This window comes from Podarcis cretensis, assembly GCF_951804945.1.
Source record: "Podarcis cretensis genome assembly, chromosome: 13".
In the NCBI taxonomy this organism is placed as follows: domain Eukaryota; kingdom Metazoa; phylum Chordata; class Lepidosauria; order Squamata; family Lacertidae; genus Podarcis; species Podarcis cretensis.
The window spans coordinates 9,910,684-9,931,252 of record NC_137182.1 but is presented as its reverse complement, the minus strand read 5'-3'; the positions used below and the strand labels follow the sequence as shown (position 1 = coordinate 9,931,252).

At 47.0% G+C, this 20,569-nt stretch overlaps 2 protein-coding genes across 4 annotated transcripts in view; one reads left to right on the top strand and one right to left on the bottom strand.

Annotated features, from left to right (window-relative positions):
• The window catches only part of SH2D4A (SH2 domain containing 4A), a 53,727-nt gene extending 45,196 nt beyond the window's left edge, over positions 1-8,531 (top strand). For all 3 annotated transcript variants that reach the window (XM_079949788.1, XM_079949789.1, XM_079949787.1), the window contains 4 exons: positions 1,308-1,527; positions 2,997-3,127; positions 4,878-5,098; positions 6,619-8,531. In XM_079949788.1, coding sequence (XP_079805914.1) covers positions 1,308-1,527; positions 2,997-3,127; positions 4,878-5,098; positions 6,619-6,711 — 665 coding nt within the window. In that variant the 3' untranslated portion in view covers positions 6,712-8,531. The remainder of the gene's footprint in view (positions 1-1,307; positions 1,528-2,996; positions 3,128-4,877; positions 5,099-6,618) is intronic.
• A 386-nt stretch (positions 8,532-8,917) lies between these two features.
• On the bottom strand, positions 8,918-20,110 carry CSGALNACT1 (chondroitin sulfate N-acetylgalactosaminyltransferase 1). Its single transcript, XM_079950072.1, has 5 exons — positions 19,975-20,110; positions 15,008-15,186; positions 13,840-13,934; positions 10,535-10,616; positions 8,918-9,998 (listed from the first exon to the last, which is right to left on the bottom strand). The coding sequence occupies exons 1-5, from the start codon at positions 20,070-20,072 to the stop codon at positions 9,715-9,717; spliced, it is 738 nt and encodes a 245-aa protein (XP_079806198.1). The 5' UTR covers positions 20,073-20,110; the 3' UTR covers positions 8,918-9,714.
• Between the last annotated feature and the right edge of the window lie 459 nt (positions 20,111-20,569).

Below are 20,569 nucleotides of genomic sequence, written 5' to 3'. Positions count from 1 at the left end.
CACAATCTTACCCAAAAGGGTTCCCAACGAACTATCCTTTCGGGAAATAGACAAGGTGTAGGTAAACTCGGCCCTCTAGATGTTTTGAGACTACAATTTCCATTATCCCTGACCACTGGTCCTGTTAGCCAGAAATGATGGGAGTTGTAGTCCCAAAACATCTGGAGGGCTGAGTTTGTCTATGCCTGGATAGCCAAATGCACACAACCATAGTGTGACCTTGATAGCTTCACCCTTGTCTTTTTAATTATCCCAGTTACTTGAAACGTTTTATACTGTGATGCCAATAAAGACATTTGATTAGTTGGTTGGTTGGTTGAATATATTTCACATCTGGCAACCAATATGCCCCTTTGGTTTCAGATAAGTACATGGGTAGATGAGTCTAGAAAACCTCAGACACAAATTTTCACAGCCTTCTAACAGCCTTGTATGGTGGTTCATTTACCAGAAGTACAGTGGTACCTCGGGTTACATATGCTTCAGGTTACAGACTCCGCTAACTCAGAAATAGTACCTCGGGTTAAGAACTTTGCCTCAGGATGAGAACAGAAATCGTGCTCCGGAGGTGCGGAAGCAGTGGGAGGCCACATTAATTAAAGTGGTGCTTCAGGTTAAGAACAGTTTCAGGTTAAGAACGGACCTCCGGAACAAATTAAGTACTTAACCTGAGGTACCACTGTAATGTTCAGCATTAACTTGGGGTGGGTCTACTTGATTCTGACTAAACTAAGCCTCCATGGGCTTCGTTCATTCCTTGGTGTCCCCAACCCAAAGGATAGCAGATAGCAGAGCTGGGAAAGACCTCTGGAGAACTACCACGAAACCACAGCAGTCAGCACAAAGCTGGGTTCAGTACGAATCCCCATTCTCATTGCCAAATCATGCTCCACCTGTTATTTTGCTCTGCCTGCCTTTCTTCCCCCTTTTGTGCACGTTGAGATTTCAGAAGTACCAGAAATGCCTCTGGACCTAGTGGCGGAAGAAGCTGCTCGGGAGCCTGGGCAGGGCGCACTGCGGGGTCTCCGGAGTCTGCCTGCCTCCTCCCACTCAGCCGCCCTACAGCTGGGGGGGAGGCAGCGGGCGGACCATTTGGGCAGCGCGGAGCATGCGCATACCCAAGCCACCACGTCTCTCCCAGGAGAGATGCGTGGCTCGGGCGTGCCGCAGGCCCCGTGGTGAGTGCCGCCCGGCATTTTGTCACTCCCCTCAGTGGTGACACCCGGGACGGTCCATACCCACCTTCCTCCGCCCCTGTCTGGACCTCCACCCAAGAGCAAATAACAACCTTCTTTTTCCTGTTTCAGTGGAGCGGGCAAAAGCAGCCGATGAAAGGCGGCGCTCCCTCGCCAGACAGGCCCGGGATGACTACAAGAGGCTGTCGTTGCAAGGCACCCGCAAAGGAAAAGTAGCGGGAGTTTCCACGGTTTTCAAGACAGGGGAGCAGAAACGGCCGCTTCCTCCTCCTCCTCTGCCACCAAAACCTAAGCATCTCAGTGCCGGAATGACCAACGGCAAAGCAGACAGGTAAGTAACCCTGAAGGCTTTGACTATAGGGTGAGGAGGTGAGAAGGGGAAGGCCAAGGGAAAACTCAGAAAGAAAACCTGAATTGTTCTTCCACCTGTTGAGTCCTTTCCTCCTGACCACATCGCACTCTGCATATATCTATATGGATACTGAAGCTGTTGAAATTGTGCAATTGGTCTTTTAAAATGCAATTCTGGGACATAAAAGGTAAAGGGGACCCCTGACCATTAGGTCCAGTCGTTACCGACTCTGGGGTTGCGGCGTTCATTTCGCTTTATTGGCAGAGGGAGCCAGCATACAGCTTCCGGGTCATGTGGCCAGCATGACTAAGCCGCTTCTGGCAAACCAGAGCAGTGCGCGGAAACGCCGTTTACCTTCCCGCCGGAGTGGTACCTATTTATCTACTTGCACTTTGAGGTGCTTTCGAACTGCCAGGTTGGCAGGAGCAGGGACTGAGCAACGGGAGCTCACCCCGTCGCAGGGATTCGAACCGTTGACCTTCTGATCGGCAAGTCCTAGGCTCTGTGGTTTAACCCACAGCGCCACCCGTGTCCTGGGACATAGTTCAGCTATATCGGGCTTGAACCCACCTGAATGTGACTAGCTGAGGTGACTGATGCCTCTAGCCATCCAGCAGGAGTGTTTCTGTGTGAAAAAAGGCCAGTGGTAGTTATTTTGACGCGGCCTGGCACACTTCCTAGAGTTATACAAAAAGCCACAGTAGATCATACGAAGGAAAAAACAGCTATGTTGGCAGAGGGCTGGTGATGAGGGGGCAGGCTGGGTTTTTCCTGGAGCACGTCTAAAACACACAATGTTTACGTGTTAATGACACACAATTAAATGCCTATGAGACCTAACTGAATCCAATATATATATAAGGAAAATCAAAGCCAATAAAAAACGTTAAAGGGGAATGAGAATGTTTCTTACCTGAAGTAAATTGGGGGACGTGTTGAACAGTCTTTACTAACCTGCTGCCCTCCAAATATTTTGGGGTACAGCTCCTGGGAATCCCAGCCAGAATGAACACTCTTTGAATCTTTGGGCTTACTAATGGTGGCCCCATGCCTGCTGCCAATGCCTGCAGCTCCTTGGAAATGCTGCCCTGACCCTCCTGGGCCTTATGGAAGGGAGCAAGGAGAAGGGTCAACTCCCTTTGCTTGCCTCATCTTCTTATTGCTTGGCTGGACAAATAGATGGGTCCCAAATTAAAGAAAGGAAGCAAGGGGTCATTGGTGGTGGTGAGAAGCCAGGAGAGAGTTTGGTTCAGCCCTTGTGACAAGACTCCTAGAAGGGCATCTGGCCCAAGTATCCTCCGAAACATCTTTAACGGGCACAGTTTATTCTAAATCGTGATTTGCATTTTTGTAAAGGAGCTTATCTTTGCAATGGCACTGAACTTAAATCCAGTGCTAAGATCGTAATCTGCTCCCCACTTCTTTCTCTCTTCTTATTGCGACAACAGGAAGCAGGCAGTACAAAGGACTGTCTCCACTTCTACTCAGGAGGCCATCATTCGGTGGTTCAAGGAAGAGCAGCAGCAGCTCCGAGCCGGTTTTGAGAAATCCACGGGCCAGGTAGCACCTTGGTTCCATGGTGAGTACCTGGTCTTCCTGCCTTTCATAGGGCAAGGGAGTCCAAGCTAAGGACCACTGTGTCAGGAATGAGCCAGCTCCAAGCAAAGATTTACAGCCAACTGCAGTAAGCAGCCAGGAACAGAGAGGCTCAGATGTTAGTCAGGCAGGGAAGAGCCAACAGCTGCAGATGTTGGCTCTTTCTGACCTTGACGAGCAGACTGATAAGACAGTAGGGGAGAGCAGGCTAGAACACAGTCAAAGCTCACAGGAAGCACAAACAGGAGTGAACAGATCCAGAGATAGCCTCTCAGAACAAGAAGAGGGTGGGGCTGAGCCCCTAAGTCCGAGGAGTTGGTGAATGGGAGGGCTGCTAGAATGGAAACAAAACAAGAGATGTAAGAGTCATAAGTTCAGTGTATTCTGTCACAGCCGGAAGGGGTCTTCAGAAGGGTCATCTTGAGTAATGATGCCAAAGGCTTTGTCAGAGCCATCTGGAGCTATCTGTTTGTTTTTGCAATAAATCCTCCTTTTTAATTACCTACGCTTACTGTGTTATCAAGCTGGGAACCTGGACACACTGCAAGACGGGGCATTTGTGGGTTTCTTGATACTATCATATGCTCAGCCTTCCTTAATGCTGTTGTCTCTCCCATGGCCCAAATGTAGGCTGTGAGCTCCTTGGGGTAGGCACATCTTTTTCGCTTATATTGCACCATAAATTAAGTGCCCTGGACACTGCATCGATGAACAATCCCAGATAGCCTCTGTGAACCATTCACTCAGCTGACCCGCCTCTCGTGGGATTCCCATGTATTCATTGGTTCATCAGGAAGTTAGGGTGCTCGCTTTCTGCATAAGAATTTTGGGATGGGAACAAATCCCATTAACAGTGTAGCTGTGTTAACACATGGTGAACTAACAAAAAAAAAGTGGGATTTCATTAAATATTCCTTGCTTTGACGATTGGGTTCCAGAGATGACCAACCAGACACAGCAGGGATCTTGGAAGTGGTCAAAATTATGAGCCAAGGGTTTGTCCAGATTTATCATCGTGGGAGATGGGAACAAGGTGTTCTCTCTCTTGTTTGGGAAACAGCAAGGAAAGCAGCAAACCGCAAGCCCTATGGCACCCCATTTTGTTTTTCTGTCCAGCAGGTGTATTGACACACATAGCTTTGACTAAATCCAGCAGTGTTTAGGGAGGCCACGAAAGAGATTTTTCAACAGTAAGTAGGTGCAGAGTTAGGGACGCGGGTGGCGCTGTGGGTTAAACCACCGAGCCTAGGACTTGCCGATCAGAAGGTTGGCGGTTCGAATCACCATGAGGGGGTGAGCGCCCATTGCTCAGTCCCTGCTCCTGCCAACCTAGAAGTTCGAAAGCACGTCAAAGTGCAAGTAGATAAATAGGTACCGCTCCAGCGGGAAGGTAAACGACGTTTCCGTGCGCTGCTCTGGTTCGCCAGAAGTGGCTTAATCACATGACTCGGAAGCTGTACGCCGGCTCCCTTGGCCAATAAAGCGAGATGAGCGCCACAACCCCAGAGTCGGTCACGACTGGACCTAATGGTCAGGGGTCCCTTTACCTAGGTGCAGAGTTAAGCTGGGAAAAGGGGTCGGATGACTAATGGGATCTTGAGCCCGCCAGGTCACTGCATAGGCTGGGAGCTGGTCCACTATATTAGAGAAGATTTGACAGCATCTTTCCAGTGTGCAACAAGCCAGCAAATAGTTTTCTCTTGTTTAGCTCTCGCCTTTCATTTTTGGGACAGGCATTTTAACCACCAAGAAAGCAGAAGAACTGCTAAGCGGTTTGGCACCTGGGAGCTTCCTGATCAGGGTCAGTGAAAAGATCAAAGGCTACGTCCTCTCGTATTTGTCGGCCAAAGGCTGCAAGCACTTCCTGATAGACGCTTCCGGGGATTCGTACAGTTTCCTGGGTGTGGATCAGCAGCAGCATTCAACGTTGGCTGACCTGGTCGATTACCACAAGGTAATGCTCAACTTCCCCACCACCACCTCATTCTATGACTATGTTGAAGCTTCTAGGTACATGAAATGTTATTTTGCAGGACTTAATGCAACATTAGGTGCCCTGTAAGTGTTATTGGTTGGGACGCAGGTGGCGCTGTGGTCTAAACCACTGAGCCTAGGACTTGCCGATCAGAAGGTCGGCGGTTCAAATCCCTGCAACGGGGTGAGCTCCCGTTGCTTGGTCCCTGCTCCTGCCAACCTAGCAGTTCAAAAGCACGTCAAAGTGCAAGCAGATAAATAGGTACCACTCCGGCGGGAAGGTAAACGGCATTTCCGTACGCTCGCTGGTTTCGCCAGAAGCGGCTTAGTCATGCTGGCCACATGACCCGGACAAACTGTCTGAGGACAAACACTGGCTCCCTCGGCCAGTAAAGTGAGATGAGTGCCACAGCAGCAAAGTCATTCGCGACTGGACTTAACTGTCTGCAACTGCTTTTTAAAATGTTTCCGAATTTATTATCTTTGGGGCAAAGCGAATGATGAAAACTGAAAGAGAAGAATGTCTGTGCACCACTTTTATATAAAACAATACCCACCCACACCACAAAAAGGAGACGTAGATCTCCAGACACACAAAGCAAAAAAGCATGGCTGCTAGTTTATTCCAGGATTTCACTTGCGGGAATGTAGATATCTTGTGTATATGTTGTCTTAAAGCCGAGCTCAAATCCACTGGGCGAATAGCCCGCCATGATTGCTGTTTGAAATCAGATTTCTCTTTACCCCAAGCTATACTGATATCAACTGATGGTATGCTCAGCTACCTTAAATGCTGCTCATCTGCCTCCTTTGATAACCAGCCTGGATAGCTCAGTTGGTTAGAGCGTGGTGTTGATAACGCTGAGGTTGCAGGTTTGATCCCGTAAGGGACAGCTGCATATTCCTGCATTGGTTGGACTAGATCAGGGGCCAGCAAACTTTTTTAGCAGGACCACTGTCCCTCAGCCCTTGTGGGGGGCTGGACTATATATTTTTTTTGGGGGGGGGGAATGAAGGAACTCCTATGCCCCACAAATAACCCAGAGACGCATTTTAAATAAAAGCACACATTCTGCTCATGTAAAAACACGCTGATTCCCAGACCATCTGCGGGCCGGATTGAGAAGGCAATTGGGTTGGATCCGGCCCCCGGGCCTTAGTTTGCCTACCCATGGACTAGATCAGTGGTGTCCAAACTTTTTTCAAAGAGGGCCAGATTTGATGAAGTGACAGGCCATCAGGGCCAACCAAAGGGCCAACCAAAGTTGTTGACCTTTTAGGTTTTTTAAGGATTTTATCCCAGGAAATAAACTGCTACAGGGGCCAGATTAGGCCCCCGGAACGGACTTTGGACATGCCTAGACCAGATGATGTTCAGGGTCCCTTCTTCCAGCTCTAGAATTCTATGGTTCTAAACTGATTGACCACTTTCTAATAGGAAATGAATGGCTGATTTTAGACCTCTGGAACCTAAATTTGTACTGGCTTTCTTCCTGTTAGGAGGAGCCCATCACATCTTTTGGAAAGGAGATTCTGCGTTATCCCTGTGGCCAGCAAGGGGAGGAGCCAGACTACCTTGATCTTTTCGAGTGACGCCTGACATTTCTGTCCTCTACCATGTGAAGAACTTCTCTTGAATGGATAGATGTGGAGCAGGCGGAAGTTGACCCAGCTCCCTTCAGCTTTTACAATACCCTCGGAAACGGCGAAGTGATGGTGCGAGTACGTTTGGCTAATCGAGAAGTGAAATCTGGATAGCTGCCAGCAAGCGACAAGCAGATACAAAGGAACAGGAAGCAGAATCATAAAAGAAAATAGCAAAAGAATAAATCTATTTTGAAAGATAATTACAGCAATTAAAACTTTCCATAGACACCTTTGTTCAGGCTGAATCCTGCCCTTGTGTGTTCCTGTTCAATCAGGAGACATAGAACATTTCCAAAGTGTAATTCACATTTCCTGTAAATACTTGAAAGGGTTGTATTATTATTAGCGAAAGCCACAAATGCAGAAATAGGGTTGTTTTCAGAATGGTGAGCCGTCTCTGCTCCCATTAGCCAATGCCAAGTGGTTGTGGTCAAGAGGAGTAAGGCCACTGTTCGTATCTTCAAACTGCCTCCATTTCCTGCTATCAGACCCCGGTGAAATCATGTCCCTGGCTTATCGCCATTTTGTCTTTGGAGTTGTTGGGGAAGGGGTGCCTTTAAAACCTGCCAGTGTGTCACATCCATACAACCCTTTCCAGAACTCGCTAGAAGCTCAGTCTCTGCAGGTGGCAGGTGCTAAGTGAAGCCAAGTGACTCCAGCGTGGATGACGGAAAATTTGTCCCCACGCTACTCTGCTACTGTTCTCCTTTCGTTACTCCACAGCCACCCAGACAGACATACTATCTGCTTCGGCACCCAGTGCATTACAGACGGTTGCAGAGTAAATGACCAGCAGATAAAGAACCGTCCTTCGCAATGGATGCTCATGTGTTGCGGATGCAACGATGGGGACTTTGAATGCTGTCTCTTGATATGAAAATAGGGCTGCTAAAAAGGGGTGTTGCTGTTTTTTCCTTGGAAATGTTAGGAGAAATGTTGCGGGGGGGGGGGGGTTAACCAAGCCCTCTCTCTGTAAAGGAATGGACTCATCCATTGCCTGGATCCCATTTTAATTGTGTTCTTCAGTTCACTGTGGAGGGCCACCCTTTTTAGACTCACGCGTCCCCTGGGCCTAGAAAGCAGGGTCTGAGTGGTTTTACATTTGCCCCACTGCTTTCCCCCAGAAAATCCGTGGTTTAGCACTGAATCGGGGGGGGGGGATGGAAAAGTGTGGGGGTTGGGCCCCCATTGTGCCTTCATGATTTGTGCTCATGATGGGATTGGAGAGGTTGTACTTGATTCCACTTCCAATACTGTTTGTGCCTCCAAATGTTTCAGGGTGAACACACTGCTTCCTTTCCAATCAGTGCACGTCCTGTAACTTTCTCCCGATGTCCTGTCACTTTTTGTACCAGAAATGTTCCAGTTTATTCTTTGTCCTGCCTTGGTAGAGCTATAATACAAAGAGTGCCCTTCTAGACAGCAGCACTGCAATACCATTGAGGAAGCATCGCAGAACGAATAATAAAGTGGAATCATGTGTGCATGGTCCAGTATAAATCCATCACTAAATGCACTATTATTGAGTCAACAACATGTTGCAGAACAAAAATACCGCTTGTCTGCAGGGGCCTGGAGTGAGAAACTCTGGATCAAGATTTGCCAAAATGAAAGGCAAAGTGGCTGAAATTTTAAAAGAGACTATTTGCCTTCTCTGTGCAGAATCTGGACAAGGCTCCACTATACAGCCTTGCTTTTCAGTTATCAGTATTATCTAATTGTTTGTACAGCTAGGGATGTCAGGAAATATATACCTTATATTTTCATCTGTGTCTGTATTTAAATGATGCTCTTGTTTTAAAGGCTGGGACCTCAAACACGTAAGGCTAAGAAGAAAGCAGAATCCAAGTCAGCAAATATTAATGTCAAGTCAGACAAAATCATTGTCTGCTAAATCCATCTCTCCTTAATGTCTCCAAACTGTATGAGGTTCAGTGCAAGTCAGAACTGGTGCTTCTAGCTAAAAGCCCCTCTTGGCTTTACTGACCAATCCACCTGACGACCTTAGATCTATTCACAAAAACATTTCACCATTCCGTTAAACTGTGCTACATCTCAGCAGCTCTTTGCATGTTAAGTGTGCGCAACGGGACACAAAACCCAAAGTGCGCTGTTGAGGACAAGCAAAGAATGATAATTGATAGCACTCAAGGACAAGTGACCATATTATCTTTACCGACTCCACAGAAGTTCAGAAGATATGGCTTTGTGAGGTGTGTGGGTGGGTGTATATGAGAGAGACAGAGAGAGAGAGGGAATGAATTGTGATAATGGTGTTGGCTTCCATATAGAGCTAATACATTCAACTTTCATTGTTCGCTTTCTAGCTGCTAGGAGTCATTAGATAAACATCTAAATGCTCGTCCGGCAAGAGAGCCCTGACCCACGCAACTGATCTGGATCCCAGTCATTCTGTTATGGTGCTTATCTGATAACCCCCATTGAATTGGATTGGCGGCGCACATGGCCCAGATATGTGTGCGCATCCCCTATCTAGGGCCGCTGGTTACTCACAACAACAGAGTCTAGAAAAAACTGGATCGGGGCTATCGTCAGTAACCTCATTTCAACATTACAGGCTCCACTCTGTAAAGATCTCCCTGGGATTTCATTCAGTTCAAGTTTATGAGCAGCTTGCTACCCATTTGATAAAATGTAAAGCTTTGTGTAATCTTACTGTAGCGTCAGTCAAAGTTGGAAAACCACCTTGTTTGTCCTTCAAATATCAAACTGTTGAGGGGTTGGAGGGGAAGCTATTCTCCATGCCACAATGACATCACCCAGTGTTGCAGTGTGGGCACAGAGAAAAAGCTACGGTGGTATCAAAAGCCCTGCAAGCAGTAACCAAGAGAAGCATTTCCTCTCCTGCAAGTGTGGTTTTGGGAATACCCTTCTAAGTCGGATTTTGAGGTTCTTGGTTTTGATCTCCGAGTAAGACCTCCTTTGGTTTCAAGACTTCTTATTGCTTGCTTTCTGCTTGCGCCGATGAGCCTCGATCTCCCTCCTGAAGAACAGCATCCCCAGCTGGCCGTGAGAGGCTTCATTCATGGCCTTGGACTGAATGCACATTTTGTACTGCTCTGGGGTCAGCTCATCCAAGCAGTGCTTTTCATGCCAGAGATGGAAGAGGCCCCGGACAGGCGTCCTGACCACAATGAGGTTGCTGTGAAGGTATTTGCGGTACAGATGCACATCTTCTCCTCCCCACCCTTTTATGTCGAGATCAAATCCTCCTAAGGAAAGAAAAGACAGGTTTCATGCGATTGTGGCACACAGAGAGAGACCTGTGGGCCCAGGAACTGAGGGGAAAGCCTTTCAAGAGAAATCAACTGCGCTGACAGTCAATGCGTCTCTTTACTTGCAGAGTCTTTTGGATCAGATCAGGATATGACTCAATATTTTAAAATATACAGTGGTACCTCTACTTGCGTTCACCTCCAGTTACGTATCCTTCAGGATACGTACACGGCAAACCCGGATGTATTTTTCCAGGTTTCGCCATGCGCAGAAGTGCTAAACCGCGCAGTGCACATGTGCAAAAGCAGCACCTCCAGTTGCGTAAACCTCAGGATCTGATCGGAGCTCCAGAACGGATCCTGTCCACAACCAGAGGTACCACTGTATTCCCAAAATGGCTTGGGAGCCTTAAGGGTCCAGATAAGAGGCTTCCTTGTGCCCCACATAAATGTAACGCTAATTTGGCGTGGTGGGAACCAGCCTTGATCGGATTTAATATCTAAATTAATATTCATTTGATTTCATTTCTTACCAATGTTGATATAATCAGAGCGGTATTGGCAAGTCATTCCGAAACCAAAGTCTCTCCAAAACCCTGTCTCCTTTTTTATAACCTGGAAGAAAGAAAGGTGCATTTATCTGCGTATGTGTGCGTGCATATTTCACATAAAGATCATTTATCCCTGTGCGGTGGCTGCTTCCAGCTGCAGTCAGTTAACACTCCCTTATCTCTCACCTTTGCCATTCTTTCATATTCTAAGAGCTACATTGCACATGTTAGAATCAGATACAGTGGTGCCTCGCAAGACGAAAAGAATCCGTTCCGCGATTCTCTTCGTCTAGCGGTATTTTCGTCTTGCGAAGCAAGCCCATTGACGGCTTAGCGGATTAGCGCTATTAGCGGCTTATCGGTTTTTAGCGGCTTATCGGATAAGCGGATAAACGGCTTACAAAAAGGGGGGGGGAGGAAAAAAACCCCCGCAGGAACTCGCAAGACATTTTCGTCTTGCGAAGCAAGCCCATAGGAAATTCGTTTTGCGAAGCACCTCCAAAATGGAAAACTCTTTCGTCTAGCGAGTTTTCCGTCTTGCGAGGCATTCGTCTTGCGGGGCACCACTGTACACAATAAGGATTTAGCATGTCTTCAGGTGGTCCACCTAGTGTGTGAGGTCCCTACACAGTCCTTATTTTTAGCTATATCCATACCAAATAAATCTGCCACCGGATCTCTCCTTGAAACTGTCATGCTGCTATAGACATATTAAAAAAAAGTAGACTGACACTTCCATCATCTGGAGACAAGGCTTCTTAGTGATGCTTGAAATCATGGAGATATCCAGGATTGGTCAGCAGTCACCAGCACCACCAAACAAAGTAGAAGCAAAGACTCCTGAACTCTTGACTTTTATTTTGTATGAAAAAATGTGGCCTTGTGGAGTTTTAAAACATTTTTAAATTTCCCCCGCTAATACAAATGCAGCCCATTGCTATTATCCCCACCCTGCAGCCTGGGGAGGCTACAGAGAAAGAATGTCTCATGATAGCCCTGGAATGTAATAGTAAGTAAGTAAGTAATTTTATTTACGGCCATAGGCCCATACAGGTAAAAACGACACATAAATAACAACTTGTGCACGTGGGGAAAACAGCCACTAAAGCACCACTATAACAATAAAATACTATAAAATAGAATGGCATACTACGCCTTAGTTAGCTTGTAGTGCTCCTTGGCGTCGCTTTTGGGTAAGGACAGTGACCAGGAACCTTGCCACTTTCAGGGTCGTATGAGTATCCTTATCCTGCAAGATTTGGGCAAGGTGGAATTTTGGTGGGGTGCCCTTTAGTTTCTGTATGATTGATCCCAACAAATTTGCCCGTGGCACATTAAACAGGGGGCAAGTGAACATAATGTGCTGGAGCGACTCCAGTGTCTCCTTATCACATTCGCACATGGCGGGGGCTTGGCCCTTTGAGAATCTATGTCTCAGGACGTTGGAGGGAAAAACGTTGAACCTCGCTTTGGTGAAGGCCAGTCTATGGGCAACAGCCGAAAGGGAGGAGAGGTATGATGGAACGCAGTAAGTTAATGTGATACCAATGTTCTGAGGCGAATGTAATAGTCCATTAATCGGCTGCTCCCTTAAAGAGGACGAGGGTGGCGCTGTGGGTTAAACCCCAGAGCCTAGGACTTGCCGATCAGAAGGTTGGCGGTTTGAATCCCCACGACGGGGTGAGCTCCCATTGCTCGGTCCCTGCTCCTGCCAACCTAGCAGTTCGAAAGCACGTCAAAGTGCAAGTAGATAAATAGGTACCGCTCTGGCGGGAAAGTAAACAGCGTTTCCGTGCGCTGCTCTGGTTTGCCAGAAGTGGCTTAGTCATGCTGGCCACATGACCTTGAAGCTTTACGCCAGCTCCCTCGGCCAATAAAGCGAGATGGGTGCCGCAACCCCACAGTCGGCCACGATTGGACCTAATGGTCAGGGGTCCCTTCACCTTTTCACCTTTTACCCTTAAGGAGGGCACGTATTGCAGTGAGACCTGGAAAACCGACACCCTGTGTTGTGGGTGGGTACTATTAGTCAGCCACAATACCCGATTGGTAGGTTCCTCGAAGCTGGATGCAATCTGGCCAATGGGACGCAGTCCAAACAGTTCAAGGGACCTATATATACCCATGCTTCCTCTTTCGGCGCGTGCATTCGGAACACCCGCCCACCTCTCCCTACTTTTAGGGCTTTGCGCTTGACCTTGCTATGCCGTCGTGTGTCATCTTTCATTGGGACAGGGGCACGGCAGGAATTTTCCCCACTTGGGTGTTTGGCTGTTGCCATTTGGGTTTCGCCTGCCGCGTAGCAAATCATCACAACTTGTAAAGTTGTGGATAGGCTCTGGTTCAGGTGATAGGGATGGGAGAACGCTCTCACCATCCCTATGTGAAGGGTATTCCGTTAAAGGAATCCTGGGACTCGATGGTTTGGTCAACCCCTGAGAGGGAGTTGTGCCCATGCCTGAGTCCAGGGGGACATTTGGGTGGCGGAGTTAGCCCGTTCCCGGCTTTCCGCTTATCCAGGTGTTCACCCTTGGCTGACCTATGCTGGAACCCTGGGTCAGCGCTACCTGCATGGCAGGGAGCTAGTCGAACCAGAGCCTATGCAACCAGTCACTTTCTGTAATCAATAAAGTTGTGACCTAAATTCTGCCAAAAACCAAAACCAAAATTTGAGTCATGTGTGAATTTATTTAGAGGGGAGGTTTCTGGGTCTGAACACGCAATTCATATTTTTGCTGATTTCAGCTGAGGTTTGGGATTTGAATACTAAAGCCGCTTTCAGATGATATCATTACTGCGTGTTCATTCTGATTTGTTTGCAGGGAGATTAGATGATGTTGCCTCTTTAATGAGCATTTATTCTGATTTATCTGGGGGGGGGGGTTAGCTGATGCTGCATCGAAGCGAGCCTTATCCCAAACTTCCCAATGCATTTCCGCATCATGCCCCCTTGTTGCAAAAAGTCCACTTTTTGGGGGGGAAGCAGGTCTGTTGCACAAGAGCTCCCAATGAACTATAATTGCACAACATGAATTTGCTGGTGATCGAATCTCACCTGAAAATAGAGACCAACCCGAAAGTTCCCTTGCTGCCCTTTCTCAGCATATTCATAAACCACAGTCCTAAGCTCCTTTGCCTTCTAATTGGTGCATCACAATTTTAAAAAGATTTTGAGCCGAAACGGTTCCATATTTTAGACAGGATAACGTTTAAGTGTGCCTTTTTTTTTTTTTTTTTAAGTATATATGGATTTAGAACATTTAAAGCCATTTAACCCATTTACTTACCAACTGCTGTTCTACAGGTGGAATGGAATTGTGGTGTCCATAAATTAGGCCTGGGTTATATTGGCTGAAAAGAACTGGGTAAAACACCTTCTTCCCTAAAAATGAGAGTGTGTTGAAAAAACTGGGTTATTTGTGCCAAGTTTGCATATATGTTTTTTTATCCTGGAATGTGTTGACTTTTATGTTCATAGCCTTAGATTTAAGTGCCCTTGGGGGGGGGGGGTTGTATCCTTTTGTAGAAAAAAAAATCCAACTTTTTGGAGTTACTTTGTTCTGTTGATTAAAGTGGTATCATTTTGATAGCAACTTTGCTGTCGAGTTCATAGGATCCCAGCTATCTTGCACTTGTGTCACAGGGGCTCTAACCTAAGACTCATCCAAACTTCCATTTGCCCCACCACTTTCCCCTGGGGAAGCCCATATTTTAGCGCTGAATTGGTGGGGGGGGGCAGTCGAGTTTCCTGCTGATTGCCGTTTGTTCCAATTTAGCACTAAAGAGTAGGTTTTCCAGGGGAAAGCAGCGGGGCAAAGGCATAGCTGTCAACCGTCCCTTATTTGGCGGGAAAGCCCCTTATCCCAGCGCTGTGTCCCGCTGCTGTCCCTTATTGATGATGTCCCTTAAATTTCCCGGGTTTCAAAGGAAGCAGCTCCTCTTCCTCCCTCCCTGCTGGCCAGGGAGGAGGGAGGCTCCAACTGTGTTGCTTGGCTGCGTTGCTCACCCAATAAGGAGTCTAAGAACGACTGGGGGGTGGAGCTTGCATGCCTTGTGCCGATCAAATCGACCGCATTGCCTGGGGACTCGCCTTTGTTCAGTGCTTCCCAGCAGAGAGGTGATGGTGGTTTCCCTTGCTGCATCCCCTTTGCCGGGTTGCTGCGCTGTGGGAACCACCGCTTGAGGCTTTGTTTGGCTGCTGGCTGGGCTTTCTGCCTTTGGCTTGGAGGGACTCAGATGTTGAACATACCTGTTTCCGGAAAATCCCTTATTTTGGCTGCTGATCCCTTATTTTCAAGGCTGCTGGTCCCTTATTTTCAAATCTGTAAGTTGACAGCTATGGGCAAAGGCAAAGGCAAAGCACTTTGACCCATGCTTTCTCGGCACGGGACAAGCATGGATGAGCGCTCTATGTTGGCGAAACAGACCAAGGTCTAAATCTAAGGATAGCTATACCTGGTTGTGTGTTCAGTCTACACGTGTTGAGGAATTCTGCCGTGAAGTATATATCTACGTCACAGAAGAAGAGGACAACATTGCTTCCTTTCCAAAACCGTGCACCCACGTCCAGGCCTTTCCCTCTTGAGAACTCTTCGTTCAGCTGGATGAAGGTATAATTCTTGAAGTTGGCTGATCTGTATAAGGAGGAATGGCAACATAAGCATTATTTGGCCTCTTTTGTCTTTAGGAAGACAAATAAAGAGTTAAAATAAGCAGCAGCAGCAGCAGCAACAACAACAAAATTCCCCCCAAATAGGGGAAAGATCTAGAAGTTAATATACAGGAGAATACCTAGAACTGAAAAGGAAATAAAATATGTAAAACTCTGATATCAGTAAATTTGATTCTTTAAGACGGGGTATTTATTGTATTTAATCACCCACAAATTGAAGCACTTGTAAAAGATGCCTGATGATTAATGCTGGAGAATATGGGACAATTAAGTGCAGAGCTTTTGGTAATGTCATCATGTTTTTAAAATGGTGCATAATTCTGGGCAATATTCAGGAAGTTGTGGGATATTGCTGTAAAATCCAATAATCATTGATACATAAACATATCCTACAACTATAATCATGCAAGAGAAAACGTAACAATATATTTAAGTAGAGTTACTGAAATATGGGTGGTTTTTATTGCCTTTTGGAATCAAAGATTTGGGGAAGGCATTTGACTTTACTCCTTATTTTTTGTTAAGTTTAATGTAACAGTGTGATCTGCACAGTACCTTCTGCTGATAAGACAATATATTGTCTTTTTTGAATTACTAAATAATACATTGGGAAAATAAAAGGAACCAATAAGCAAAGAAGAGGTATGAGTTATGCACCGAACAGGAGCACTCGTCACAAGTGAAGAAATAAGAGAGTCTTGTGGCACCTTAATGACAAACAGATTTGTTGTGGCGGCTGCTAGAATGGCCTTGAGTCCTGAATGCTAAGTTGGCTGATCTGGATTTTGCCGGTTTCTGGCCTTAATAAGAGACCACATCACAAAATGTGCTTTGGGTATTTCTTTATTTAAATTAAAACTTTTTTGGACTGCCCTTCACATCAGTCTCAAGCTGGTGAATGACAATCTTAAAATACACACCAGCATCACAAAAGACTGAATGCAGCTGGTAAATCAGGGCAGCTTTAAAGAGTATAGTATCTTGCCAGATAGGGATGTGGGTGGCGCTGTGGGTTAAACAACAGAGCCTAGGACTTGCCGATCAGAAGGTCGGCGGTTTGAATCCCTGCGATGGGGTGAGCTCCGGTTGTTCAGTCCCTGCTCCTGCCAACCTAGCAGTTCGAAAGCACCTCAATGTACAAGTAGATAAATAGGTACCACTCCGGCAGGAAGGTAAACGGCATTTCTGTGCGCTGCTCTGGTTCGCCAGAAGTGGGTTAGTCATGCTGGCCACTTGACCCGGAAGCTGTACGCTGGCTCCCTCGGCCAATAAAGCGAGATGAGCGCCGCAACCCCAGAGTCGGCCACGACTGGACCTAATGGGTCAGGAGTCCCTTTACCTTTACCTTTATCTTGCCAGAGTCAAGCACCAGCCAAGGCTTGAGAGCACAAATGTGCTTTTTAATAGACACTGAAGTGTCATAAATGTTGGCACTTGCTCAAGCTCAGAGGGAAATGGTTCCACTCCCACTATTCACAATTCCACATGCTAGAAGGGTCAGCTACATTTGACAGATCTTGCAGGACGGGGTGGTTCCTGACAAATTCTGAAATGAGTTTATCTAGTGCAGGAATTTCCAACAGGTTGATTGCGATCTACTGGTAGATCCCAGCGAGATTTTGATAGATCGTGGTCGATCTCTGGCTCCCTTTCCTTAGCGTCGCTAAAACTGACTCCTGCCACGCCGCCTCGCCCTGCCCTCCATTGTTGTTTGATCTCTGGAAGGGAAGACAGAGCTTTCTCTGTGCTGATGTTTTCATCCATAGTGATCTTTTTGTGAGTGACTTTACCCTTTAAAAGGTAAAGGTAAAGGGACCCCTGACCATTAGGTCCAGTCGCGGACGACTCTGGGGTTGTGGCATTCATCTCGCTTTATTGGCCGAGGGAGCCAGCGTTTGTCCGCAGACAGCTTCTGAGTCAAGTGGCCAGCATGACTAAGCCACTTCTGGCGAACCAGAGCAGCTCAAGGAAACACTGTTTACCTTCCCACCAGAGTGGTACCTATTTATCTACAGTGGTGCCCCGCAAGACGAATGCCTCGCAAGACGGAAAACCCACTAGACGAAGGGTTTTCTGTTTTGGAGGCGCTTCGCAAAACAAATTTCCCTATGGGCTTGCTTCGCAAGACGAAAATGTCTTGCGAGTTCCTGCGGGGTTTTTTCCCTTTTTTCCCCTTTTCCTAAGCCCTAAGCTTATCAGCGGATCCGCTAAAAGCTGCTAAACTGCTAATAGCGCTAATCCACTAAGCTGTCAATGGGCTTGCTTCGCAAGACGAAAAAACCGCTATACGAAGAGCCACACGGAACAGATTAATTTTGTCTTGCGAGGCACCACTGTACTTGCACTTTGATGTGCTTTCAAACTGCTAGGTTGGCAGGAGCTGGGACCGAACAACGGGAGCTCACTCCGTCGCGGGGATTTGAACCGCCAACCTTCTGATCAGCAATTCCTCCCAAAAAAACAGAAATGGAACTGAACCCCTAAAAAACGGGGGTAGATCACTGCCAGATTTTAATTCTGAAAATAGATCGCAGTATGTTGAGAGTTTGCCACCCCTGTGGATAGTAAGAATAATATTAAATGGAATTTCTCTTCCTAACAGGGAGCTGAGTTTGATCCAAGTATCTAGAAAGACTTTTGCCACTTCCAGCTTTTGAGGCTCCTGAGCTGCTGCCGTTAGAGCAGGTGTGTGTATATAAAGGTAAAGGTAAAGGTACCCCTGCCCGTACGGGCCAGTCTTGACAGACTCTGGAGTTGTGCGCCCATCTCACTTAAGAGGCCAGGGGCCAGCGCTGTCCGGAGACACTTCCGGGTCACGTGGCCAGCGTGACATCGCTGCTCTGGCCAGAGCCAGAGCCAGAGCCAGAGCCGCACACGGAAACGCCGTTTACCTTCCCGCTGGTAAGCGGTCCCTATTTATCTACTTGCACCCGGAGGTGCTTTCGAACTGCTAGGTTGGCAGGCGCTGGGACCGAGCGCACCCCGCCGCAGGGATTCGATATATTACTGATATTTCTGAGCATTTCTAACTCCTTCATATGAAACTAAAGCAGTTAACAAAACAAAACCTTTAAAAAAAGTCTTTTGCCAAATCACATCTCTTAGTTGCTTAAAGCGGCAGCTCTAATATGACAGTGTATGTCACATTTTAGTCCGGGAAGCATTAAAAAGAACTGTGAAACTTACAAATGCCAAAAAATTAACAAATGTCTAAATCTGAGGCCCCATTTGAGCTTGGAGTCGAGGCCATTAAGCTCTCCTGCTCCCTTCCACTCTGTCTGGCCCAGGTACCCAGTTTCAGAAACTATTGTTAGGGTAACATGTGATAAGATGTGCCTCTGAGCATGTAGACACAATGAAGTGGTTTCCTCTTTCTTTTCTTTTCTTTTTAAATTTTTATTAAAGATTTTCTTGTTTTACAGAAGTAAGTGTAATGCCTCATATTTTTTCCCATGTAACATTTTTACAAATCCGTTTCATTTGTTGGGACATTAGGGGGAGAAGGAAAAAAAAAGAGGGAGGGAGGGAAGATGGGTGGGGGTGAGGTCGGGTGGCGATGTTTCTATTATACTTAATATATGTGGGGTTTTGTGTCAGCATCGCTTGTGCAGATTCTCTGCTGTTCACTTGTGTTCCTTTGGTGGTGAGAGAGGTTGGGGTTGGCCTAGGGTGTGGCTGTTCACTTGTGGTTGGCTGTGGTGGTCTTTGTTTTCATGTGTGAGTGGGGTGGGTGGGTGTTTTGGATCAGGTTAGCCATATTGATCTGTATGCTGTTGGTGGATTATTGTCATTGTCTTGTTGGGCTGTGTATGTGATAAAGGGGAGCCATACCAGGGTAAAGGCGTCTTCTTCCGTTTGTCCCTGTGTCTGTTTCAGTTTACAGTGGTGCCTCGCAAGACGAAAAGAATCCGTTCCGCGAGTCTCTTCGTCTTGCGGTTTTTTCGTCTTGCGAAGCAAGCCCATTGCGGCTTAGCGGATTAGCGCTATTAGCGGCTTAGGGGCTTAGCGGATCAGCTGATAAGCGGCTTAGTGGCTTAGCGGATCAGCTGATAAGCGGCTTAGCGGATCAGCTGTTAAGCGGCTTAGCGGATCAGCTGTTAAGCGGCTTAGCAGATCAGCTGTTAAGCGGCTTAGTGGCTTAGCGGATCAGCTGATAAGCGGCTTAGCGGATCAGCTGTTAAGCGGCTTAGCGGATCAGCTGTTAAGCGGCTTAGCTGATAAGCGGCTTAGCGGCTTAGAAAAAGGGGGGGGAACCCCGCAGGAACTTGCAAGACATTTTCGTCTTGCAAAGCAAGCCCATAGGAAATTCATTTTGTGAAGCACCTCCAAAACGGAAAACGCTTTCGTCTAGCGGGTTTTCCGTCTTGCGAGGCATTCGTCTTGCGGGGCACAACTGTATTGGTTAATTTTTCTAGTAGGGCTGTTTCCCATACTATTTGGTACCACTGGTCCATGCTTACTCCTGACAGGTCTCTCCAGTGTCTGGTTATGGTGTTTCTGGCTGCTGAAAGTAGGTGGGTTATGAGTTCTTTGTGGTGTAAATGGGCATTGTTGTCTTGGAAGATGTGGGGTTTCCTCTTTCCACTGAAAAACCACAGCCGGGTCATACAGCATTGCTGGTACAAAACAGGCCTTCCAACCCAAATGAAAACATGGCTTTACCACTAATGAGATGAGATGGGAAGGGCAGCCCAATGAACGTTTGCCCTTTGATTTCTGATGCAAGAACGGCATCCGTGGTTGTACTCACCTGGATGTGTTTTCAAGGATTCCTTTCACCTCGCTCATTTGTTCTTTCCCAAAGTAAACGATAGTGAGGTGAATTCTCCTGTCCTGCTGTATGCCCATCTCCCTGGAAGAGAAGTAAATGCGTAAGCTTCCTTCCATTATGCATGATGTGGCCACAGTGACGCACACCTTAGTTCTGCTACTGGTTTTATAATAACAATAATAATAATTTATTATTTATACCCTGCCCATCTGGCTGGGCTTCCCCAGCCACTCTGGGCGGCATCCAACAAAATACAGTGGTACCTCAGGTTACATACGCTTCAGGTTACATACACTTCAGGTTACAGACTCCGCTGACCCAGAAATTGTGCTTCAGGTTAAGAACTTTGCTTCAGGATGAGAACAGAAATTGGGCTCTGGCGGCGCAGCAGCAGCAGGAGGCCCCATTAGCTAAAGTGGTGCTTCAGGTTAAGAACAGTTTCAGGTTAAGTACAGACCTCCGGAATGAATTAAGTACTTAACCTGAGGAACCACTATATTAAAATACCGTAATATATCAGACATTAAAAGCTTCCCTAAACAGGGCTGCCTTCAGATGTCTTCTAAAAGTCTGG

Bases quoted from the DNA above. Each gene is read 5' to 3' on its own strand.
- CSGALNACT1 (XM_079950072.1), bottom strand. From the start codon at position 20,072: ATGGGCATACAGCAGGACAGGAGAATTCACCTCACTATCGTTTACTTT. The intron at 13,935-15,007 runs GTATAGCTATCC...TCTCATTTTTAG, and splicing joins TAGACTGAACACACAACCAG to GGAAGAAGGTGTTTTACCCA. The intron at 9,999-10,534 runs GTAAGAAATGAA...TTCTTTCCTTAG, and splicing joins CTCTGATTATATCAACATTG to GAGGATTTGATCTCGACATA.